Below are 27,317 nucleotides of genomic sequence, written 5' to 3'. Positions count from 1 at the left end.
TGAAATGGAAAAGTAAAATAGGATTCAAACGGAGACAGCAAAAAGATTAGTGGTTACAAATAGCAGGGGAGGGAGGGATGAATAGGTGAACAAAGAGGATTTTTAGGGCAATTAAAAAACTCTGTATGATACCATAATGATGGATACATGTTATGCATTTGTCCAAACCCAAGCACTATACAACATCAAGAATGAACCCTAATATAAACTATGGATTTGGGGTGGTCATGGTGTGTCAATAGGTTAATTGATTATAACAAATGTAATACTCTGGTGGGATGTTGATAATGAGAGAGGCAATGCATATGTGAGAGCAGAGGAAACTTCTATTACCTGTCCCTCAGTTTTACTGTAAACCTGAAACTGCTCTAAAAAAATTAAGTCTTCCTAATAATAGCCTGGAAAAAAGATTCAGTTAATCAAAAGGAAGGAAAATAGTAATAGAAAGGCAAAAACTAAAGAACAAATAGAAAAATAGCAAATGGTAAGATTTAATTCCATCAAAACTAATAATTACATTAAATATAAATGAGTTAACCAATTAAAATTGGAGATTTTCAGGATGGATAAAGAGTGAAAATCAAAGGAACAGAAAACAATTTACGAAGCCAGATACTGGTAATTTGAAAAGATCAGTAAAATTGATAAATCTCTAGTAAGACTGATCTACAAAAAGGGAAAACAAAAAAAACAATATTTGGATTGAAAGAAGGGATATCATTATAGCTGTTACTCACATTAAAAGGATAGAAAGGAAATATAGTGAATAACTTACTTCCAATAAATTTGACAATGTAGATGAAATGAACAAATTCTTTGAAAGTCATAAACTACTAAAATTCACTCAAGAATAAATAGAAAATCTGAAATTCAATTTATAGCCAAAACCTTCCCATAAAGGAAACTTCAACCTCAAATGGATTCACAGGTAAATGCTTCAAATATATAAGGAAAAACTAATAGTAGTGTTACACGAACTAAGAAAGTAGACGAAGAAAGAATACTTTCCAAATTCATTTTATGAAGTAACGTCATACTCTGACAGAGATTTGAACATAAATGCAAAAATTATTAATAAAACATTGGAAAATTAGATCCAAACTATGTAAAATGGATAATAAAATGTAACCAAGTAGGATAAATTAATTTAAAATTTGAAATCAGGTGATTTAATTCTCCATATTGACAAAATTAAGGGGAAAAATATGATCATCACAATAGATTCAGAAAATGGTTCTGACAAAATTCAGTACCTATTCATGACAAAACACTCAGGAAACTAGTAAGAGAAGGGAACTTCCTCGGTCTGATAAAGGGTTTTTAAGAAAAACCTATAGGACATCATATTTAATGGTGAACACTGAATGCTTTCCACCAAGATGAAGAGTAAAGGAAGGGATGTCCCCTCTTACCATTGTTCATTAACATTCTTCTGCAGGTAAAGAAAGAGCAGAGACGTTGGAAAATAAAAATAAGTAGTGTTATCTGTATTCATTGATAATATAATTGTTTACATAGAAAATCCTAAGAAATCTACAAAATAATGACTAGAACTAAAAAGTGAATTTACTATTATTGCAATATACATTATAAAAATATAAAAATCAACTGTACATCCATACATTAGCAGCAATTTTAAAAATAATTTTTAAGTTTACTTGCATAAGAGCATCAGAAAATAAAATGTATTTATTTTTTTATCCTTAGGAATAAATCTAACCAAAAAATATGCAAGACCTCTACACTGAAAACAATACATACCTGTGAGTGCAATAAAGTAGACCTAAATAAATGGAGGGATACGGCATGGTCATAGATCTGAACACTCAATATTCTTAAGAAGTCAATTGTTATCAAATTTATCTACAGATTCAACCCAATCCCAATAAAAATTGCCAAGACTTTTCTGCATTTCTTATTTTATTTTATTATTATTAAAGTATAGTTGATCTACAATGTTTCATCAAGTTCTGCTGTACAACAAAGTAACCCAGTCATGCACATTTCCCTGTGCTGTACAGTAGGATCTCATTGCCCATCCATTCCAAACGTAACAGTTTGCATCCCCAAGACCCCCTAAAATGCCCATTCATCCCACTCCTTCCCCTTCCTCCCACCCCCAGGAACCCCAAGTCTGCTCTTCCTGGCCATGGTCTGTTTCTGTTTTTTGTTTGTTATTTTTAGATGGGACCATCAATTCCATATTTTAGGTTCCACAAATAAGTGATATTTTTAAAAGAAATGGACAAGTTTATTTTTTAAATTATATGAAAAATAAAACAATAAAAATGTTCAAAACAAAGTTGAAGTTGGAGGATTCAAACTGCCTGATTTCAAGACTTACAACAAGAAATACTTTGTGGCATTGTAAAAGTTATAGGATAATAAAGACAATGTGGTATTGGGAGTTCCCATTGTGCCTCAGCAGGTTACATGTATTCATGAGTATTCAAGTTCAATGCCTGGCCTCAGAAGTTTAAAGATCCAGCATTGCCATGAGCTATAGCGTAGGTTGCAGACACGGCTCAGATCCCACATTGCTGTGGCTGTGGCTGGCTGATTTGATCCCTAGCCTAGGAATTTCCATCATGGGCTGCAGATTAGGCCCTAAAAAGCAAAAAAAAAAAAAAAAACAAAAAAAAAAAAACAAAAAAAAAGTGTGGTATTGCTATAGAAATAGAGAGATCAGTGGAAGAGAATGGAATCCAGAGTTAAACCCTCACATATTTGGTCAATTTTCAATAAATAGGCTATTAAAGTGGGAAATGATCATTTTTTTTCAACAAATAGTGCTAGAACAAGTGGGTAAATATATGGGAAAAGTAAACTCTGACCTCTTATCACACATTACACCCAACAATGAGTTGAGATGAATCATAATTTAAAACAAAAGCAAAAACTACTATATTGGAGAATATTTTAGGGACCGTATAGTAAGCAAAGAGTCTTAATATGGCAGATAAAGTACTAAATATATAAGAAAAACAATAAATTAAACTTTATCAAAATTAAGATTCTGCTTATCAGAAATGATTGTGAAAAAAATGAAATGTGAAAGCACAGACTGGGAATAATATTCACAATACACATATCTGACAAGAGCATTTATCAAGACTATACAAAGAACTTCTACCACAAAAAAAAAGTAAACAATCTAGTTTAAAAATAGGCAGGAGTTCCCGTTGTGGCGCAGTGGTTAACAAATCCGACTAGGAACCATGAAGTTGCGGGTTCGGTCCCTGCCCTTGCTCAGTGGGTTGACGATGTGGCGTTGCCGTGAGCTGTGGGGTAGGTTGCAGACGCAGCTCAGATCGTGCGTTGCTGTGGCTCTGGCTTGGGCTGGTGGCTACAGCTCTGATTCGACCCCTAGCCTGGGAACCTCCATATGCCGTGGGAGCGGCCCAAAGAAATAGCAAAAAGACAAAAAAAAAAAAAAAAAAAATAGGCAGAAGGCTGATACAAACACTTTACAAAAGAAGATACAGTTACGGCCAATGAGTATATGAAAAAGGTATTCCATATCATTCTTCATTGGGAAAAGGCAAATTAAAGCCACATACCATTTTGCATCCACTAGAATGGCTTACAACACTAAATGCTGGCAAAGATATGAAGCAACTGGAACCCAGATATATTGGAAGAGGCAGTGTAAAACGGTATAACCATTTTGGAAAATAGCTTGGTCATTTCTTATAGTATAATATACTTACTGATGACCCTCAATTCCATTCCTAGATACTTACAGAAAACAAATGAAAACTTTTAAGAATATCATAGCAATTTTATTCAGAATAACCAAAGACTGAAAATAACTGGAAAGTAGAAAAACCATGGCATATCCACACAGTGAGATACTATTCAAAATAACTCTGTTTTAATACTTAGTTTTTTTTTTTTAAAGCAAAATCAAAAGCACCAAAATAAAACAGAAAACCAAACTAACAAAGTGATATTTTCCTGAAAGATTCCTCTCTCTGCAAATCTGAGTGTGTGGCATATTCCAGCCATTGTGAACACAAAAAAATGATCTCTTTTACCAAAAAGAATTATGTAAAAGGTCAAAAATGATATAATTGGTGGCTTATTAATAAAAAGAGATAAATATAATATACACCATTGGGTCCCTGACAATCACACTATTTTAGACTACTTCGGTCTACCACCAGAATAGTTGATTTTCTCCTGTGGGATTTTGGAAAGTGTAACATGATACATTTGATAGTCCCTTATTTGGGTTAATAGAGGGAAAACAACCATCAGGGCATCAGAAACAAAAATGTAGAAGATGAAGGAATATTAGAAGCAGACATGAAAAATTAGGAAAGAAGGCGGGCATTAATATTACATAGGTTGGATTTTTCACCAAGTTTATTCCACCACATCTATCATAATATTGTAGAAGTCTGAGTCACTATGTTGTAGGGATGGCTGACAGCTGTCTGTTTATGATTATGGAAGTTCTGCTAACTTTGCACTCCCACTTACTGCCAGAATGTGAACTTACTTTCATTATAAGACGGCTGCTTAAAATTCAAATTTGATTTCTTCTTGGGAAAAAAAAAAAGGCAATTTGGCTATCCTTAGTAGTTTATTTGGCAGGAAAATACATTCCATGGCTGAGCAAGAACCCTAATCATTAGAGAACTGATGTGTTCATCTTTAGAGAAGGGAGGATACCAGGTGGAAGGGCATGGTTTGCTCTCCATGTCTTTTATAGAGATTAGCTAGATAGGTTAGGAAAGAATGACTTACTGATGGGTATCATGATTTAAAGAAGATAAATGCAGAATATGGATGCATACTCTTCTGAGCTAGAGCCTAGCTTAAAAAAATAAAAGGAACCAGTGGTACAGGAAGAAGATATGAATTATCTGTGGTACTTTGATTCAACTATTAATTCTTCATTTGACCAATGCAGGGGAAATCTATAGGTAAATTTTCATTTCCCTGTTTTCATTTTAAGGCTCTTGAATCTCATTAAAAACAACCTACTTATCTCAAGTACTAAACTTATCTAAACCAAGAAATTCACTGAATAAATTAGAGATAGAGATATAAACATATGTGGTGTACACATAAAAAAATTTCATTGGACAGACATTTCACTAATTAGATTACCAGAATGATTTTTATTTTTATTTATTTATTTTTTGTCTTTTTGTCTTTCCAGAATAATTCTTTTAAAGAGCAATTTACCTTTTTCACTAGTCAAGACCAGAGATAAGCTTCCAGAATAGGAACACCAGGCGTATTAAGGAATTTTACTACAATAATATTTACAAAGGGCTTTAAGTAAATACATGATCTCAATCCTCTTTACAATCCTTTGAAATGGTAAGAGAGTGAATATATTTGTTTCACTTTATAGATGAGGAAACCAAGGCTCAGAAAGGTGATATTACCTTCCTCTGAAATAACCGCTTGCTAATATACTGCTAACAAGGAGCAAAGCCAGATAGATCTAGAACCTAGGTCTTCTGAACTTAGGTCTAGCACATTTTCCCAACATGAAAGCTGCTCCAGGCACTACTCATGATATGAAATAACTTAAAATAATTTCAAAGCCCACCTTTCCTTGGCTGGAACATCACTGTCCCCCTGTAAGGATGCCATTTCCCTGCGCTGCTAAGCATATTAGAGGACTCTATTACCAGTTATGAAGTTCATACCACTGTCTAATTGATCTTTGAAATACTGCCCCACCAAAGATGCAAGAGCATGCTAAGAAAGTATGAAGGACTGAAATTATAGCAGGAATTAAAACAATGCTAAATTAATGTATTCCTTGGTTGTAGGATTATAAGAAAGTGTTATTGTGGATAAGGCTTCTACTTTTTTTTTCTTTTTTCTTTTTTTCCTATTGGAAAACTCCATTCTCTTTAAAAGATCAACAAGAAGAACCAAAAGGGAATTCCCTAAGGTCAGCTCTGAGGAAACATAAACCTCTAATTCAATAACTCTGCTACTGCTCTGAAAAAAGGCTTTATTATTGCAACATCCATATGGAGCCAATTGGACATTAATGACTAATCAATCCCTCCCCTTTCTATTCTACTTAGTGTCACAAACCATGTTTAGATTAGCCCATTTCCTGCTTAGGATTGCTCAAGATGTCTTTTGTTCTTTCAGGACCAGCCTGATGGAGGCAGCTTAAACAAACACCACGACCAGAGTGGCGCAGGAGTTATAAAGTGCCATATGTGAGTGAACAAAGGGGGGCTATACTAAAGCCTTTTGTGGTATTTGTTAATGTTTTTCATCTGAGCTTAAAAAGGCTTAATGACTTTGTGGTGAGCTGATGCATGTGGCTCGTGGCTTTGCAAAATGAAGGAAATTCTAACCAGTGATATACCAGTCTGTATTTTTAAGAGTCTCCTGCTTTCAGTTTTGTTGCCCATGTTTACTTTTTCTTTTTTTAATTCTCAAGTTATATTTGCTTTACACAGACAGCTCAACAGAGCCCTTTATCTTGTACCAACCATAGGATCCAAGGGCAACTGAGATAACTTATGTGATTCTTTATTTTAATCTGAAAGTAGCAGAGAACATCAAATGTTCTACTAAAAAAACAAAAACAAAAACAAAAAAGATCTACTTATTATCTACTTGCTATTTGTATGCACAGGAGGAGGGCTTACAAGCTGTTGTGCCCAGACAGAAAGGCATTATTTAGGTTTGAACCGGAGGAAATCAGATCATAATAGGTTCTGGTTTCCTAAATTTTCAGGAGAACCAGGCTCAGATTCAAGCATACTCTTGCCTTGGAGAATACAGAGGCTGGTGAAAAGCTGGTAGACTAAATAATTCATGCTGCTCAGGAGCTTCGGGCTTCATCCAACTCAATACACTATCACAGACTCCACCAGAAATTAAGAAGCACAAACCAAGATGAAGCAAATCTCACAGTTTGTTAACAAAGATCCTACTAAATCCATCCTCTTGTTTCCACCCTTATCACTCATTGATTGTCTTGTCTCCACTGTCTCTGGTGGACTATTTTATTTTATTTTATTTTATTTTATTTATTTTTGTCTTTTTGCCTTTTCTAGGGCTACTTCCCACAGCATATGGAGGTTCTCAGGCTAGAGGTCCAGTCGGAGCTGTAGCTACCAGCCTACGCCAGAGCCACAGCAACGTGGGATCCGAGCAGCGTCTGCGACCTACACCACAGCTCATGGCAACGCTGGATCCTTAACCCACTGAGCAAGGCCAGGGATCGAACCTACAACCTCATGGTTCCTAGTCGGGTTCGTTAACCACTGTGCCACAATGGGAACTCCACTGGTGGACTATTTTAAATACTAGCCTTTTGACTGATATTTTTATTTCCACTTTTGAGTCCCCAGTCTCCACTTAAATACTTCTTCCTAATTTCAGCCAGGGTAATCCATCACAAATGTAATTCTGATAAGAACACTCCTGTATTAAAGTGGAGTTCACTATTCAATGGCTCCCTAACACCCAAAAGATGAAGTCCGAACTCCTCAGTATGGTCAACGAGGCCTTCCATGACCTGGCTCTCTATCTATGTCTCCAGTTCTAGCTCTGGCTCCTCCATGTGTTTTTCTTTTTTTCTTTTTTCTTTTTTTTTTTTTTTTTTTTGCTTTATAAAACTGAATGACATCTAGCTCTCTGTATACCATGTTTCATACTAGGAATCCATGCTTTCCATTTTCCTGGAGTTTCCTGTCCACCTCGCAATCAAGTCATTCTTTGACTCATGTCAGGGATCATCTCCCTCAGACAGTCTTGTTTCTCAGGTTAGGTTAAGTATTTTAGGCTCCCGCAGCACCCTGTGCCTACTTCTATCTCATATCTACTGTATTTTATCCAAATTGCCAGCTATGTGTGCCCAACATCTTTTTTCTTCTTTCTTTTTTTCTTTTTTTTTTTTTTTTTTGTCTTTTTAGGGCTGCACTCATGGCATATGGAGGTTCCCAGGCTAGGGGTCTAAGCAGAGCTACAGCTGCCGGCCTACACCACAGCCACAGCCATGCCAGATCCGAGCAGCATCTGTGACCTACACCGCAGCTCATGGCAATGCTGGATCCTTAACCCAATGAGGCCAGGGGTCGAACCCGCAACCTCATGGTTCCTAGTCAGATCCGCTTCCACTGCACCACAAAGGGAACTCCTCCAACTTCTTCACTAGACTGTGCACCCCAAAGGGGCAGAGGCTGCATTGTGACTTTTTCATAACAGCTTCCCAAGGGTCTGGTACATAAGCTGACATAAGATAAGTACTCAAATGTCACACAGAGAGCAGTGGACATTTTCACCAGTAAAAATTTAAAGTGAGATTCAGGTGCCTGCATGTTGCATTATAACCTGAGAATATCTTAAATCAGATTCATATAAATCCCATTTTATTTCTTATATTCTGTTAAGTACTTTGCATTACTGGAACCCTCTGTAAAATACAAATGGATTTAATGGGAAAATGTACCCAGAGTTGTTTGAACTCAGAGATGATTGGTTCTAATCTTATTCCTTTTATTGGCTTTCCACACCATACAATTCTGAAATCCTAGTCTCCATCTTCCAGAGAAATCTTGAAAGGACAATAACGCAAGTTTGAGCTTTTTGGAAATATTAAATCTGAAAGCTAGTCTGGTGCTGCAGGGTTTGTGCAAATATATACAACGGGAGCATGTATTCAACCAGACTTAGGAGGGGACCTTCCCTAGACAGAGGGATATTAAAGATCACCTAATCTACATTCCTCATTCCATATGAAGCAACTCTGAGGTTTCAAGAGGTTAGACTGCTCAAGTCACACAGTAGGTAACTGGCAAAAATCATACCAAACTCAAATGTAACTATTCCTAAAGTTTCACACCTGCCATCGAAATAAATTTCTAAAATGGTCAGTGGAATTGTTTCAGTGGCATCGAGACAGGTTAAAAACTTTTAATAAAATTAATTTAACTGGTCTCTCTTCTTTGTTCCATGTCATTTGTTCCAGGGGATATGCCTTTTACCAGAATGAGAAGTGCTGATCATAGGTATTATAGAAATATTTTTTTTTAAAGTTAGGGATATGGAGATAGACAGTATTAGAAGGAGATGGCTCAAGGATTTGGGGCAATCAACTCAGTCCTGTAGTCCAGCAAAACTTCTTTGCCCTGAGAATCTAGTGAAAGTATTTGAAAGGTACCTAATATTTGTGTGGTTTGAAAGATAACAAAACAAAACAAAACTTTCACATGTTTCTATTTCTCATTAATTTTTTCTGCTTTATAATGAAAACCAACAGGAAACAAATACTTCAGCAAAGTAGTGTCTCATTTGCTATGTAGTTAGACAGACCTGGGTTTGAATTTTGATTTGGTATGTTCCAACTAAGTAACCTTGGGTGAATTATTTCCCTCTTCTAAACTGGAGTTTCATCTCTTTACAAAAGAGAGCTGATAATTTCATCTTGGCTTGATCCTTGTGAGGATTAAGTAGGAATATAGATTCCTTGGCAGTGACTAGAAGCCAGTACCCACTCACTAAACAGTCCCACCCTTAGAAACAGTAGCAGTAGTAATGGCAAGAGAAGTAGCAGAATGTCTACCAAGAACACAGCAGGTGCTTAACTCCTATTTGTTCCCTTTCTAGTCTTTCCCTATACCTGAGTGATATTTCCTGTACTGCACTGTCTTGTTTTTCAGGGTAGTTATAAAATGAACCCTTATATAGGGAGTGCAAAATAATACTTGATGGAGCCCTTTTTCTGCCCCAAAGCTAAAAATATATTTCAAGAATGTCCCTATGACATAGAACTAAAATGCATTGAATATGCATAAGACAATCAAAAAAAACCATCTCGCATCTCCCCTGTTCCCACCTGTGGAGCCTGTAACTGACTACGCTGCTCAGTCCAAGCCGAAAAAAAAAAAAAAAAAAAAAGAAAGAAAGAAACCATTAACCATTATCTTGTGAATTTATAGATGAGCTTTTTATAAAGAACTTGTTGGAATAACAAAGGATTATCAACTGCATAATAAATGAAGGATTAGGTAATTTCAGGGACATCTGACAGTTGTTTTTTCTTTCTCCTCTACTAGCAGTTCTGTAACTCTGCAACATGGAGTAGCTGTTGTTACCTTTTTCATTTTGTCCTCCTGCAGGATCAACCTTCCTAGTGAAAAGTGAGCTTATATTGAAGAAGCATAAAGTGATTTTTCTGCCATGAAAGTTAATATATATTTACTGATACTGATATATATATTTTGATACTGATACATGCAATTTTTATTTTTGGTAAACATTTTAAATGGTCGAATATTTGTTTACGAAATTCTTCTCTCTGGCGCTGAGACTTAGGATATTAAATTTTAGTTTAGCATTTCTTTTCACAGCCTACGCCTAAACATAACCATCTACGTACAGTATAGCACAAATATTGATGGATTCTTCCACAGTCTCTTCCCTCTCGTACCATGGCCTAGTTTGGTACATCATGTTTAAGGTTAACTAGCCACTGAACAAAAACAATTGAAAAAAACACTCCTCTAGTGAGAGGCAAGAGTACAAGAAAGATCTGTAAGCCATCTAATGATCACAGCAAAGTGAAATCATACTTAAATGAGTATTATACCCAGTAGGAAAAGAGATATTTACTATTACTTGAATGAAAACCCTCTAGCACTTACTCAGCTTTCTCATGATGTAATATGAAAAGACACCCATTGAATATCCTCTCTGAAAGGACATGGAAGAGAACAGAGGAATAGAGACTAACAGATGACCAAGACTAACCTAACTGCTGCTTTTGTAATATTTTTAACCTCTTTACATAATCTAAGTGAGTCTTGAACAACTAAAGGTTAATACAGTCTAGTTAGTGACAAAGTCCAAATTCTTCAGCCTGGCACTCAACACTGTCCACAACATAGAATCCAGCTATTTTTATAATACAGTCAATTCGACAAATACTCCATGCAAATATGTGGAAGGCTTTGTACTAGGCTTCAATAGAAAACACAGGAGAAGTGACCCTTCCCTTTGCAACTTCCTTATGAATGTTCATGTACTTTACCATTTCTGTGTCTGCTGGGATTATTCCTTCAACTGAAAGTTCTTCTCCTACTCTTTGTTTATGTAAACTTAGGCTTATCCCCAGCTTTATTTCTATCAGGCCTTCTAGAATCATTGCTGTCTACAAAGCACTGATGCTTCTTCTAAACAATCTTTTCTGTTTCTTTAATAATGTATTCAAATACTTAATGCCTTTGGTTGTTCTGCTTTCTATGTATGCTAATATTATTATCCCAACTACATTACTAGGTCTTGAAGAACACAGTACAGTCCATCTTTTAAAAAAATCCTTCTCTCCATGCCCAGAACAGTGTGTGCACATAAGAGGTGAAATGTGTATAAAACTAAGGATTGGAGGATTCTGAGAAAGGATGGATCCTGAGAGGAAAGACTTGGTTATCAGTACTGGTGACTCAGTCCACAGAGAACCACCTCTAGAGAGTATAAAATGACAGATAGTGTTTGTAAGCAGTGATAGGCAAGCAGAATAACATGAGACAATGAATATAAAAGGAGATACTCAAAGACAAGAATTTCTTAATGAAAAAAAGTCAGTAACAGAAAACAAGGGGGAGCTGGGTGGTTACTGACTTTTTTGAATAAGTTAGAAGCATAGTTATCAGAACTTGTAAAGAAAGAAAGGACCAATCAGGAGGGAAAAAAAAGGTTGGTTTCAAACTCAATCCTGACCTTAAGCAGAGAGAATTTAAAGAGCCAGATTGGCCTGATGGTCCTTAAGTTCCACCAGCCTAAAGTGGGTAGAATTCTATAGTCTACAGATCAAGTGGCTCTTGTGCCAAGAGAAGAGGATTCTGGGACAGGGAACTAGGCAAGGTCCACACCCCAAAAGCTACACAGTCAGTCCAAACATGGCAGACAGACCTCTATCAGCCAGGGGTTAATCTAGTGTGTTGCTTTATGTGAAGCAGACATACATAATGCTGAGGAAGAAGAGACTGATTTAGCAGTCCCATTGGGAACATATACTGGCTGCTCTTGTCTTGGGTCTAATTTTCATAGACGGTGTTAAATCTTTTATCACCCAGTTGCTGCAGTAAGATGGGGGAGTACTTCTGTGTGACCTAGTAATAGCATAAACAAGCATTTCCTCCTAGAATAGAGGATATTCAGTCAGAAAACCAGATAATTGTGTGTGTGTGTCTGTGGTGACTATATATACTATCAATGACTCCTCTTTAGAAAAGGCAGACCAATGAGAAACCAGCTATTGGGCAGGGCTAGGTCCCTCACAAAAGGGAGGCTGGGTCTTTGATCAGACTTTGTAGCTTAAGCAAGAAGCAGGTTGAGTTCCCTTTATGGAGTATTAGGGGATGGAGTTAACAAAAATCTTGACATTTCACTCTCTTGTCCCATCAGGACTATCCATCACTTGAAGAGTTCAACGGAAATTGTTTTCTACCAACATTAAAAGTTATTTGGGAGCTTTTAAGACACAGCAAATATATTTCTTTAAGAGAAGTTTATTTGCTTGTTTAAGAGAGCTGCACTTTATATATAGTGCTGATATAAACTGGTGCACAGGATCCTCTAAAACTGTTTATATCCACAGTAAAATACATTTTTGTGATACTCATACAACAGAGTTAGTCCAGAGCCAAGGGCTTTGTGAACTCTGCTCATCTCCCAACCTGTATGGCTGTTACTTACTCAGTCTTCACCTTGTCTTGCATCTCCATGGCCACCCATCCTGGCCTCAGAGCTCAGCCTGCTGGTTCAGTATAGGCTACTTTCCCATTAATTTCTCTGAGATGCCTGAAAAATGCTATTTTAGGCAGCTATAGAAGGCCACAACAAGGTTCTGGTTAGTTCTTCCTTCCTGATTTACCTGGGTCTTTTATTTTAATATGTACAATTCCCCATCTTTTAACCCTGGAATGCACTCTAGTTCTTGGATACCTTCTTGGACGAAGACATTGCACCTCAGGGATATTCAATAACAATTTCACTTATTTTAATGATAGTGTGGTCCCTAATTTATACTTATTACATTCTAGTTGACTTAAAGGTGAATGACTTCAATTGTATTGTAAAATAAGAGCTCAAAAACCATTGACTAGAAATCACCGAGACCAACTTCCTCACCTACAGAAGAGAAAAATTCAGGGAAAGAAAGTGACTTGCTTAGGTTGGAACAATGAGAATTTAACTTTCCTAGCCCGTGAGGAAATGTCTGAGGGGGTGTCATAGAGAAATGGTAAGTTTTATTTTGTTGGAATCCAAATATCAGACTAGAGCCAATGAATAGAAGTTATGAGGATGCAGAGACAAATAACGAAGAGCTAATAATTAGAACTGGAGTGAGCTTCTCAAGAAGTAGTCAGTTTTCTGTCATTAGACTATTAGAGGCATTTGAACAGCCATGAGATGACTACTTGTCAGGGATATAAAAAAAGAGATTTCTTGGATGGAATTGTAAATTTCATTACGTGTCTCTCCTTTATTCCAATTCTGGGAATCTCAGTGTTGTGATGGGAAGCACTGTATTCTAGTGGGCTTGAACTAATAATGACCTTTACATTCCAAAGTATAAGCAGATGTAGCCTTTAAATCCAACCCCAGATTATTCTACAGCTTGCCTCTGCTGCCTTGAATGAGCCGTGTATCATCAAGTCAATCTTCCTTTTCTACCAGGAGTAAGGATCCAAGGAGGGGAAAGGAAATGAGAAAAGCTTCAAAGATTTCCCAGAGTAGGGATCAAAGGGTAAGCAGGATTTTTTTAAGAGGACGTGTTCATATTAAGTGGTGCATTTTTAAGGAAAAAAAGATGAAAAGTTAGTCTCTGTTATTTGTCTATGAACAGAGAGCTTAGGCTGACAATAATAGAGCTATCCTGAGATTTAAAACTTAGAAACAATCAGAAGCACACCAAAAAATGAAGCTTTCAGAAGGGCTGAGGCCATCTTGGCTGGGATCCAATTCACAAATTCAGTATAAATCTATAAAACCTTCCTAAGCAAATCTGAGAATCTGAGAGCAACAGTTCTAAAAGGGGCTATTCTTGGTGTGCATATCAATTTCCATCCAAATCAATGCAAGTTTTTAATACGTGGAGAACAGCACATCATTACAGTTTCAGCCCCAAAGCCTGCCTAATGATAATCACTTTCAGAGCTCATCCCTTTGAGAGCTCATGTTCCACTATGCCCCACCTCAAAATGAGGTGCAGCCTCCCTCTGAGGCTGGGACACAGTAATTGAATTTGAGAATTAAAAGAGGTGTTAGAAGAATGTTTTCTTACCCAACCTATTCTGCAAAACAGAAAAGTAACCCTTTAGAGGCACCAGGTGTGTGAGAGAGGAGCAACAGAATAGAAAGCATATAAAAAAGAAGGCAAGCTACAACTGTTGTTGCTGGGGAGAGAGAAAGAGAAGAGGGAAAGACGAAGGGGTGGGGGTCCATCTGTGAACGGTAACTGGGAAACACTACTGGAGAGATCCTCTCATTAATAGAAAAGTTGATTTACCAAGTGGCACAAACACACTCTCAAAGATACAGGTCTCATCTTTTACTTCTCTGAAAAAAACTAAGTGGAAGCTATTGTGCACAGATTACCTTTCTTATAAGAAACATACTCTGTGTTTCATGAAGACCCTTATAAGAATCATGCATTTAGAGGGAGCCTAGAGATAATGGAATGCAAGGTACCACTTTTAAAAGATAAAGAAAGTTAAGCCCAGAGGCATTAGTCACTTTTTATCTTCCTTTAGCAAAGGAACTTGAATCCAAATTTCCCAATAACCAGACCAAAGCCCTTTCTACTATACTTTGCAGGCTTGAAATTAGGAGAGTGGGGATATTCTACTCAATACTGTCTAATAACCAATATGGGAAAAGAATTTGGAAAGGAATGAATATACATATATGTAAAAATGATTCACTTTGCTGTGTACCTGAAATTAATACAACATTGTTGAGTCAACTATACTCCAATAAATTTTTTAATTCATAAAAAAAGGAATTGTATTTTTGCCTAAGGAGAACAAGGAAAGGGGAAATGCTATATGAAAAGTCCTTAAAAAGTTAAACATCTGTTCATCATTCTTAATACATGGTGACAGACTCAGCTAATTGACGCCCCTCTTCCTACATGCCCGACATAGGAGCTAATGAATTTTGTTTGCTTAATACATATAAAGGCACCAAATGCTCCAAAATATAGCAAGACCTTAAACATGTTTCCTAAGCCCCCAGCACCAATGAATTTGTAGTTTTATAAATATCATGGTGAACAAGAAATGCTGTCTTATCATATTCAAGCCAAATAACAGCTGGACTTTAAAAATAAAATTTTGAAGACATTTGCCTTTTATATTTTTAATTTCTGTTTTCCTGGCTTATGGTTTTGTCATTTGATTTTGATGAGTGGTTAATACACATGCACAGCTGCCTCTTTGGGTGACCTTTCTCTTGCTGCTTCCATGCTCAAAGCTATGAAGCAGGTCGGTAAGTTGCTTACTAAGTGATATGGGCATGTTCATGACTGACAGACATCTTCCTGGGAAGCCAGGCTTACTTTATTAGTCACTTCAGAAGCCACACAGGAGAATGGGGTAAAAGTGGAGGAAGGGCAGTAGCCCCTTAAAATTGTTGTTATGTGTTATTTACAATAGCCAAGACATAGAAATAACCTAAATATACATCAACAGATGAATGCATAAAAAATGTCATATATATATATATATATATATACACACACATATACATATACATATTTCATGTGATAAATGATATTGTATATAATACATTATACATTGTTGTATAATGTATACTTTGAATGTGATAAAAATTCATCCATAAAAAAGAAGGAAACTGCCGTTTGCAACAACATGGGTGACCTTGAAGGCATTATGCTAAGTGAAGTCAGATAGAGAAAGACAAATACTACATGATCTCACATATGTGTGGAATCTGAAAAGGCTGAACTCAGAGAAACGGGAGATGAGAATGGTGGTTTCAGGAGACTAGGGGTTGGTGGAAATGGGGAGATATTAGCGAGAGGGGACAAACTTCCAGTTATAAGACAAACAAACTCTGGCGATATAATATACAGCAGGGTGACTGTAGTTAAAAATACTGTCTTACATACTTGAAAGTTGCTGGGAGAGTAGTTTTTGAATTTTCTCATCAGGAAAAAAAAAAAAAAACAACAACAGTAACTTGTGAAGTGTAAACTTACCTTATTGTGGAAATCATTTTCCAATATCTACATGTATGGAACCATCCCACTGTACACCTTAACTTCACACCAACATTATTATGTCCATTATATCTCAGTAAATCTGGACAAATTTTTTTTAATATATTTATTTATTTTCCCACTGTATAGCAAGGGGGTCAGGTCTGGACAAATTTTAACTGGTCAAAAGCCAGAGAAAACATGGAGATGATCATGTGTGGACTAAGGAGGGATGACATCCTGGGCGAGAGCTACAACACTCACCTGTCAATGGAGTTACTTAATTTTCACTCTGAACCTCATTGGGGAACAAAGTCTTGAGCTGCCTGGCACTTTTCACAGTGATATGTATATCTGCTTATGTATCCAAGTATGCATTTCCCTTTTAATCTTCTATCTTCCTTCGCTAGACTTTAAGTTCCAAGAAGTTAGGAACATATTTGTTTTGCTTCCTTTGGTTTATCCAGTGTTTGGTTCAGGGACTGGCACACAGAACAGGCACTCAAGAAATGTTTGTCTGTGTATAGACCACAGACTGACTGAGGGAGTGAATGAATTTTTTAGATAGTCTTTCACTTCGGTCCTTTCTTACTCCTCCCCTTCAAGGAATATGGAGGCGCAACGTGGAGAAAGTATTATATGTACCTGTTATCTACTCTGCCTTTAGTATGAACTGTAACTCCAGCAGGCTTTGCAATCAGCTTACGCTTGAACAGATGCCAGGAAATATCCTAAAGTCAGCAGAAGGCTGCTACCCATCTCAGCAGTCCTCACAAAGGCACTGCACTTCTGTTGGTATTAAAGCAGGTAACTTGACTCCATTCATGAACTCACAGTCCCCCCAAAGCGCACGAGGTCTCAATGGCAACTCTGGGCAAGCTTCTGAAGGGAGGTTTTCACACGCTCCTTAAGCTCCTGGGCCACTACAGCCCTTCTACTATTACACTCATCAGGCATTGCTACTCTGTGTGACAGAGAAACATGAGAGCCACGGCATGGCATGACTTGCTATATTTAGGGGAGAGGAAATGGGTCATACTGAGGAAGGTCACAAGGAGTTTGTTCAGAAAAATGAAGGCACCACACTTATCTATCTATATAAACAGGGGGTGTGGGATAGCACAGAACTTAGGGGCTTGGGTTCTGAACCCAGGCTGCCTGGGATCAATTCTCAGTTCTACCCTCACTAGCCATGTGACCCCTGCCAAGTTACTTAACTATTCTTAGCCTTAATTTTCTCATCTGTAAAATGGGGGGAAAAATATCTTCTTTACAGAGCTATATATGATTTAAATGAGAAAACGTGTGTTAAAAGCTTAGCACATTCTCTGGCATATAAAAGCTTGATATTTGCTGAGGAAAAGCAAAGTGACCAGGAAATTGGTTTGAATTCAGACAATCTGGTTATTGAATGGAAGTTCCAAAGATTTTTCTATATCATATGTTTCATTTTTTTCTTTTCATAATGTCTAATAACTCTGACCATGCTTTTTCATTTACCCAGCACACAAATATCATCAACTTGATTATTAGCCTTACTGAGAGGCCACTGGCTGTATTTGCACCTATGATACAGTTAAGAAACTAAGTGAAGAAAGATGAATGACAGATTAAGAAAAATCTGTTAGAACAAGGATGCAGTGATGGAACCCTGTAGCTCTTCGCCTATGAAAAAATGAACAGACTGAATACTCCAAAGTGATGAAAAGTATTATGTCACCGTGTCGGTCAGAGATTTAGGTACTCTGCAGGACCATCTGCCAACAAAATTGAGATGGGCCACACCTGAATAACTGGCTCCCTAGACCACAGAACCTCAATCCTCAGCAGGGAAAAAACCTGTCCTTCTGAGTGCCTATAAAAATGTCAGTGTCACCGTGCCCTCAGTACACTTTCTTCATGGAAGGCAGTGAGGATACTTCTGCTTTTGAGTCTGCTTTAATCCTCCCCGCTCCCCCTCTTCCTCCTCCTCCTCCCTTCCTTCCTTGCTCCCCTTACCCATGCACAAACTGGAATTTATTTTAACACCTTGTCCCTGGGACTATCATGAAACATTAGGCTCTCCCACTGGTATGAAAAACCTGCCTTCTGAAAACTCTCTGAAGTGCTTCCTAATGTCTGATGCTACCCATCTCTTAGTGTCCATGCCAGAGATTTCTGAACTGCCGAGGATGGCCCCAAGTGATCACCAGAAGCCACGCGCAGTTCAGATGCTACGAAATGTCTTCATGGGTTTTCCAGGGATTAGGGTCTTGGAAGAAATCCTGCCATTAAAAGGGATAATAGTAAGATTCCTCCCCTCAAGCTAAAGGACTTTAGCTAGGACCTGAGATGGGTGAAGTATTGTGTTACTCTGAAGAGAACAAATTAATCTTCCCTGACCGGTGGGAGGGATTCTGCCAAAGGAACAGCTAACGGGAAAACCAGTCCCTACTCTGTGATGACACAGTAAATAACCAGGCAACATTACCACTGAAGTGCTGACCTAACTCATAAATTGTACCCAGCCTCTGGGGAGCAATTTCTGCTGATTTGCTGCTTGTGCATTTAAAACAAACAAACAAAAAGGGAAGAGGAGCCGACAGGCATTGATAGTGCTGTGGGTAAACACATGGAGAGGAAAGCTGGTCTTTCCATCCAGACTTTCAAAAGACTTTATGATACTTAGTGCCAGACACAGGCTGGACTTTGCCTAAGCAATTATTAATTTTATGCTAGATCTGCTGCGAACTATCATTTAGTTCCCAAAATGGTTTGATTGTGCCTGGGAATCTCTTGATTTAAGGGTAAAAAATCCTCCTTTGTATTTTAACAAGAATGTCTGTGAGGTGGATGAGACACAGAATTCTGTTTTTCATTGGCATGTAGAGGGTTCTCCTATTTCAGTACTTTAAAATGATACCTCGAAGTATTTGGATTGCTCTGTGTTCAGTAACACAGGATCTAGATGAATCTCAAAGTCCTCCACTATAAAATATATAAGGAAGACTAACATTTCTTCTGCTTTGCCAAGAAAATTGATCTAGTGACTCCCAAGAAAGATGACAAAGATCCTCCAGTTAACTCAGACCCACCTTTAGAAAAACACAGCGCTGCAGAAAAGAGCTACAGAAAAGCCACTCACCCTCTGCATCTTCTGGTCGAGTTAGATCAATGACACCTGGGCCCAGCTTTCCATCTTCACTTGACTTTCCCGTTAACTGGGGCCCCAAGTTTTCGAAACGGGTTCTTTCCTGGAGGAAAGAATAATTAAGAGGCTTATTCTAGCTTCCAAAGCAGCCACGGTTTCCTTCCAGTTTCTATCTTGTTTACTGGGCGAAACCTGAATTTACAAACATCATTTCTGAGCACCTTGGGCTCCGAAAATCTTGCAGGAAGATTCAGCTAAAGCGCTGACAAGTGCTGACAGCACCAAACCATAGTATCTGTAAGGAAAGGAGATCTGTGACAGGAAACCTGCCAGGGTTGTACTGCACATCTTCTCCCTGTTGGATTTGCTGCCGTGGTCTATAAGGGATGCAACTGAGAGGTCTGAGCCCAAAGTGCAAAACCTGAAAGAGCTGTTTTCATTAAAGTATACCGCTATGTAATGGGAGAGGAATTTTTCCCATTTAGAGATCATCGTTTGCATTGATATTCCTGGAAAAATACAAATCAGAATTTTAGGCAAGAAGATTTCAACAACAAATATTTCAAAGCAGGCAGACTCAACGATGGCATTGATGCTATTATTTCTGCCTAGGAGTTTGAACTGCAACTTCCTGGTAAGTGAAAAGGAGAACATTACTCCTAGCCAGCCCTCGAGCCAGGAAAGTTAAATATTCCTGCGGCTGTAGTGGGGAAAGCCAAAGAGGGTTTACTTGTCAACCTGTTCTTCTAGGAGCAGGAGTCTGCGGCATCACAGTGAACTGTCCCTCTGCAGCTCTCTGGATCAGTAGCAGAGGGCTCATTGACCATCATTAACATGGTGTTCTTGTCTGCAAAAGCACAGCATGTGTCCGCTTCTCTCCTCCATGCTACTCTCCAGACTCAAACTTGGCTTTGTGTTGTGCTTATGAATGAATGAAACCTTGTTGTTCATTACTATGAAACAATATTAAATGTCATGTCAGCTTGAATTTACAGACATGAAATAGCAGCTTCCAGCTCCGGGAATGGTTTCTGCATGTTATACTTAATGCATTATGCAGCAGTAGAGTGCTGATTGCTGTTCAGTCTATTGTTCAATGACCTAGTTCTGTACTGAGCATGTTCGGCATTAGATGGAAACACTCTGAACAGTTCTCTTCTGTAAGATGTTTAGAAACTTGGAAATATTCTTTAAGAGCAAACATACAATTACTTGATAGAAGCTGTATCTCATTTGTACAGTCTCACTACATTTGTGCTTTCTAATATGATTATTTTTGAATATCATTATATTTCTATAATTAATTCCCATCAGTCAAATTGTGCAGGAAGTCTTCCAGTTCCCCTTCATCATGGAATATGTTGAAATCTGTGTTGGAAGAAAACACAGTATAAACCTAGCTTTAATCGAGCACCATTTCTGTGAAAGATTTGCGACAAAATTATAATCATGAACTTCCCCAATAGGGTAATACTAACTAGTTAACAACACTGGTATGTGGGGAAACCTCTGAAATACAACCCTTATAAAAAACAGAGTGAAAATAAAAAGCAAATTAGGTATGGTTCCCCAATATCTTCCTATGTGAAAACACTGCCACACAAGAACAAATTAACCCAGATGCAGGCCACAACAAAAAGCAACCACAAGCCATGTGGGAGTTTCACACATTGTAGGGGGGAGGACAGCTGCTTTTAATCAGCCGATTTCTATTTTTGAGTAGCACTTTTGGTTGTCATGATGTAAAGAAAAAGAATTAAAGTGAAGATGAGTAGTACCAGGGAAAGCAAAATATGCAACCTTTGTTTTATCACATTGTTTCGCATTTCAAATATTTGCATGTGAATGCTTTCCCTATGTTAAATGCAAAAGGAGTTTTGATGTGACACCTGCAATCTTCTTGGAAGAACAACCTTTAGCTGTATTTTCATGGGGGGAAAAACAACTTTCTCTGAAAATCAACAGACCGTGCTACCTATCAATATGCATATTTCAAGTATCTTTCTAGTCATTCATTCTCTTTGATTTTACTCGAAAAATATTCTCGGTAAAAAAAAATAAAATAAAATAAAGTTCCTGAAAGAATATCAATATTTTGACAAGGAAGGAGAAGAGGGAAAATTACATGCCATGGTTTGTAAAATCCTAAGACAACAAAGCTTACATGATGATAATATCTTTTCTTTTATAAAAAATGAAGTGCACTCACAATTCAGTAGTATCAGCTTGTTTTTAATCATAACAAAAAACATTCAGAACATTCAACAACACATTCACAGTGTCTTTGAAGTCATACATTTTTCTGACTTCATTGAAAAAAAAATTCTTCTGCAGAGATACTTTCCTTATAAAATATCAATATTTTGACAGAGTAGAAGTCAAGGAAGAATATTCCATGAAACACTTGTTAAATAGGCAGAAAATAAATCAATGATAAAAATTGTTTGGGGCAGTGGGCTGCATTTTATATTTGGTAATATTAAGCACTTGTGTTTGAGATTAAAGAAGGACCCTGCAAAGCCATGCCCTTTCATATAAATTTCTACCTAGTCTCCCAGAAGATTTCCTTCTTTTCTTCAAAGAATAGCTCAGAATATTTATTTGCCAGCCACATAACCATAAGATAAGAGGGCCCGATGTCTACAAGTTTGCTCTGGGCAGCTGAGCTAAGCAGAGATTTTACCAGTGAGGTTAAACATGAGCCTAGTAAATACAGGATGTGGACATGGGCACAGAGGGAAGTTCAAAGATACTTTAGTTCCAAGAGGCCTCAACTTCTGGCCACTTAAGTGCCAGTGGGTATGCCCCTATATGGAAAATATAGACTGTGGGTGGCAAGCTCTTAACTCCGAGTTTTCCCATGCACTTGAACTAGCTCTCACAACATACACAGCTCCCAAATAGACATTTTGGAGATATAAGAAAATCACTTCAGTGCTAATCTCAATCCCCCACCCCAACCCCAGGCAGGAAGAAAACCCCAGTCTTCATGATGACAGTGATATGTGCATTTTACATGCAGCGATGTGATCAGACGCTTACTTATGCATTGTCAGTCACAAACATGCAGGCAACATAAAAGTTATTGAAAAAAATTAAAGTCAGCTCTGCTGTGTTGTAGGACTGTTGGCTCTCTAAGTGCTTTGAAATTATGATGTATGAGGTAGATGTTGCATATTAAATAAAGATATTTAAATGATAAAGCCCCCTTTAGTGAGAGCTGATGAATGTTAAATGTTACAAGCCACAAGACGGTAGCATCCATCATCTTCACATATTATCAGAGTCAATGACGGGGCAGCCTCACTGATGACAGATAGACTGCTGCATTATTATCCCTTATTTCCAGAGTCACTGAACAAACCATTCAACTCCTCAGGCATTATTTTTAACTTTGCATTAAATTAGCAACTTTTCCCTCCCTACCATGGCCAGATCGATCAATTTTGTTTTTGCATCGGTGGAGAGAGAGAATAAATGTGAGATAACTGAAAAAAACAGAGGTTTGTTTTCATCTAGGAAAAAAAAAAAATCAACCTCCCCTTACTGGCAACAAATGTAAAATTGTGATATGGGGAAAGAACAGCAATGAAACAGTAAGCACACAATAATGGCTTTTCTTTGCACTTAGATAAAAGCTGAATTTTTGATGTGCATAGTATATTTTAATAAAATTTTATATACTATGTTTTATACACTTATTGGCTATTCCATAATAATGTGTGTGCTAACAGTAAAATTGCTCTTAAATTTATGTGTGTTATTTATATGTTCCCACGTAACAATGCTTTTTGTTGTAAAAAATATTCTGTTTATTAATGTAACTTTACAACCACTGCATCCAAGATCCGTGGTAAATTAATGACATTTTTATTATTTTATAGTGTCATTAAATTTTTACTGATCACTCCATCAAACAGAGGCAGTAAAGGCCATAATGTAAACTGGGACACTTAGATCAGGCAGCAGGAAGACATTCCATATAGTCTGAAGAAAACTGCTAGCAATAAATGAAATTTATACCATCTTTAAGCATGTGAGAATACTTGGATAAGTTTGGCAAAACTGTTTCAGTAGTAGAGTGGATTGTGTACTTAAATAACAGTTTTGCTTGCCAGCAAGACAAGGCTTTTTCAAACCCGATGCGAAATGACTGATTGCAGTCATCTCCCGAAAAACAACACGTGAAAGGTAAGGATGTGCTGGGCACCCTCCATTCAAATTTCCAAGACTGACCAACCTGCACCAACATGGTCCTCTTTTCCAGAGACTGAAGTGGAAAACTGTACATGCTGAGAGAGGCTTTTTTATTTGGTGCCTTACAAACAAATGTGTTTCATCTGATAAGTAGACACCGCTGGACAATGATGTGATGTATTTTATTCCCAGGGGCTAAAGGAGAGGTACTTTGCCAAGCAGTATTCAAAGCTCATTTCTAAAGAATGTCTGAATACGAGGTCATCAATAGCACCCACAGAACACACACCTAGGAGACCATGACTTACATGGTGGTTAAAATGGGTAGAAAGTAATTACCTCATGTTGCTGTCACATGTGTTACATTATAATTAGCATACTCTATGCTAGCTCTCAAATACTCTGTTCATAGAATATCTCTCTATATTTTTATACAAGTATTTTACAATATTTTATACAAATACATACATATTATATATATTAGACTTCTGTATACAGAAGGTAGCACACAGAAAATTTTATGCTCACGTAATCACAAATTAAGAATCACGTCTCTCCCACTTGGGGATTTTGGTGTGAATCTTTTTTAAGTAAATAAGAATTTTGCTGCTATATCCTAAAATACATATTTAAATACTAAAACCTTTCAAATGTGTAATAGTAAGGAATTTTGCAGGAAAGGTAATAGTACAGTACCACCAGTGATGTTTTTGTGTATTCCTGAAGCAGTTTTCTAAGAGAAATAACAAATGCATGCATTAAGAAGAAAAATTCTCTAAGGCCACCACAGTCTTCTGAGATATCATCTATCCTGAAGGTTTCCACTAAGTCTGGGTTGTTGAGCACTACCCAAACGACATCTTGCCCTTTCATCCCGGCTCCAAGCTTTAGTGTCTTTCACTCCAGGAAAACACTCCTAAAAGTAAAGACATCCCTGAAAAAGGCACTTTCCCTTTCCTCAACTTCCCTTCTCCTCTGTCCTCTGTTTACATCAATACCAGCAGGTCAGTACTGTCTGTCTTACTGCTTTTCTTGCCCCCTGTGCTCAGTCAGTCCTCCAGGCTGGCTGACCTGCCCCCATTGACTGCCCTGCACAGGCCCTCCTGCTGCACCCCTAGATCATTGCCACTCCCCCCGCCCCTGTCCTTCTGGTCCTTGACACTGCCCTCCTGGTCCATACACTCTCATTCCTCCTAAGATTCTACCTCATGGTGCTGATTCAAAATCCTCCAGGGCTTCCTATTTTCTCTTCCATCTCATCCAAACTCCTCTACCTGGCTTTCAACGTCCTTCATACACTGTTCCCCACTCATCTTTTTAAACTCAATTTCCTACAACTCTCCCTTCGTGCATCCTCTGCTCAAAGTGGACAGTAACTTGCCTTCTCATAATAATACCAGGATCAGGCCTGCTTCCTCTTCCTCAGGCCTGCGAGGATGTGGCTTCTTTCTCTCTTCTTCTTTGCCAAGTTCTATTCATATTGAAAAGAACAAGCTGTCCATGAACTCTATAAGCTCTCTGATCATTCTACTCTCTGATAATATAAAAATTCTTAGCCTTCCCCACATAATCAGCTTCTAGATACATACTATATTAAATAACTGAACTTCAATTCATGTGTACCTCCAAGTATCACAAAAACACATGAAACGTTTTTTCAACCCTCGGATTGTCTTGCACATTTTTTCTATATATCTTACGCAGAATTTAGTATTATTGTCCATAAATACTTACAGGCTTTTATAAGCCCACATAATTGATTTGTGCACATAAATCAAAAACACCCTGTACAAGTGAGTGTCCAATTCACCTGTTAGAATTACCAGTCTTGCTAATATTTCAAGCTTGTGAAAGAGATGTTGAGACCCAACAGTCCACATTGTACTGATGACGTCTCTTTAGGCAATAATAATCACAACAAGGAAATTAAGAAAAACACCTTAAATGTTTTATAAAAGAGATAAATGAGCCATTTTAGAACACAATAGAAGGATACAATTTAACAATATAACAATACAAAAAGGGTTTTGGAGTCTAACTTGGAGTTTCTGAAGCTTCACAACCCCATCTTTGCAAAGTTTTCGCAAAATACTGGCAAAAGAGAACAATCCCCACCACAAATGCTTGGCTTAAAAAGCAGTATACATTTAAAAATAAAACATTTTTTCTCTGTTTTTAGACAGAACAATGCTAAGTATAATATTGAGAAAGAATCTCTATCTTACTCTGAAAGACCTGCTCTAATTTTTGGCTCTGGACGTATCCTGACATGATGTGATTCTCAAGAAATACTACAGAAGCACACATGTCATTTCCTTTTTATTGACCTAACAAACTATCACTTTATTAGCCTTTATTTTATATCCTTTATTACAAATTTACTAATTTAAGGAAAGATAAAAAATGTAGACCTTAGGTTGGAAAGTAACCACGTGTGCTTTTAAAAAGGTGATTCTTATTTTTGGAACAAGTTATTTTGGAGGCACTGGGATTTACTTTCATGGTGAAATTTTAATGGTCCCAGAGTCAGTCATCACGACAAAAAAGATTCTGGCTGTGAGAAATGAGGTGGTGAACCTCTTTGTTAAATACCATTTTGTCAGCTAAAACTATTAATTTGTCTACCTTTTAACATCCTCCTAACACCGAAACTGTGCTAGAACTCATGAACCATTTTAAGTCCTAACTTCTCCAACTATGTTTGCGTCCATAGCACAAATACCCATGTCAGAGCAAAAGTAGAAAAGAGTGCCATTTACCCATCAAATACTATGTGCAAGGCTCTTTCCAATGAGTATTTCTTTTAAACCTCACACCAACATTACAAGAAAAAAAAAAAAAATTACTGCTGCTGTCAATTTTACAAGAGAAGAAGGTGAGGTTCAAAGAGAATTTTTTATTTAAGTCACTTAACCAAAATTTAGATAAGGATTTGGGCTGAGGTGAATTTAGAATCATAACTCTGCAACTTAATTACCATGTGATCTTTCTCGGCCGTTTTCCTCATTTGTAAAATGGAATAGAAAATGCTCATGCTGCAGGGTTGTGATGATTAAATAAGAGATTATATGTGTGAGTGCTTTGCAAAAATAAAGCAGCTCATAAAATATCCACTCTTGTTAAAGGTATTATTTAGTGTTTGCTAAATGTTTCAAAGCTAAACACTAATGAAGATGGTGTCCTGATCTAAAGGCCAATATCCATTCTCCTGTATCAACTATGTAACCAAAGATGCTTTCCTTTTTGTCTTGGTTGCTAAGCATCTCAGAACTAAATTTAAATCTTAAGCTTAGTAACTGTGTAATAGCTGGATCTTATTTTCCTCTGCTTATCAGCCCTCAAATGCTCCCCTTGTCATCCACATCAGGAGAAACAAACTTCTCTGTAGAGCTCATATAACCTTATACAATCTAGCTCCTGCACTTCTCATCAGCTTTATGTCTTGCTCATTGCAATTTATAGTTTCTGTTCCTAAAAGATAGAATGTCTTGGAGTTTCCTGAACAAGTTTGATATTTTATGCCTTTGTGTATCTGCATATACCGCCCCCTCTTCTAGAATGCCCTTCCTTTACTGGTGACATCATAATTAGTCTATTTTAGGCCTAATTAAAGTATTTCTTCTGGGCAAAATCTTTTGTTGATTTCCCTCCATCAGCCCCAGTCGGAAATGATTTGTTTTCTTCCATCACCACATATTCTTTATAGAAAACTGCATTCTAATTATTGGTTTATATGTCTGTGTGTATGTCTCCTCAACTTATTCCTTA

At 37.4% G+C, this 27,317-nt stretch overlaps 1 protein-coding gene across 50 annotated transcripts in view; it reads right to left on the bottom strand.

Moving 5' to 3' along the window:
- Window positions 1-27,317, bottom strand: part of SOX6 (SRY-box transcription factor 6) — a 614,027-nt gene that overhangs the window by 23,994 nt on the left and 562,716 nt on the right. For all 50 annotated transcript variants that reach the window (XM_021085331.2, XM_085011890.1, XM_085011902.1 and 47 more), the window contains one exon: window positions 19,347-19,455. In XM_021085331.2, the coding sequence (XP_020940990.1) occupies window positions 19,347-19,455 (109 nt within the window). The remainder of the gene's footprint in view (window positions 1-19,346; window positions 19,456-27,317) is intronic.

Source organism: Sus scrofa, chromosome 2 (genome assembly GCF_054392235.1).
Source record: "Sus scrofa isolate SSC_HxYL_T2T_F1_AM1 chromosome 2, Sscrofa_HxYL_maternal_Yorkshire_Landrace_v2.0, whole genome shotgun sequence".
NCBI classification, from domain to species: Eukaryota; Metazoa; Chordata; class Mammalia; order Artiodactyla; family Suidae; genus Sus; species Sus scrofa.
Note: the sequence above shows the minus strand (reverse complement) of the source record. Positions and strands in the feature narration are given on the sequence as shown.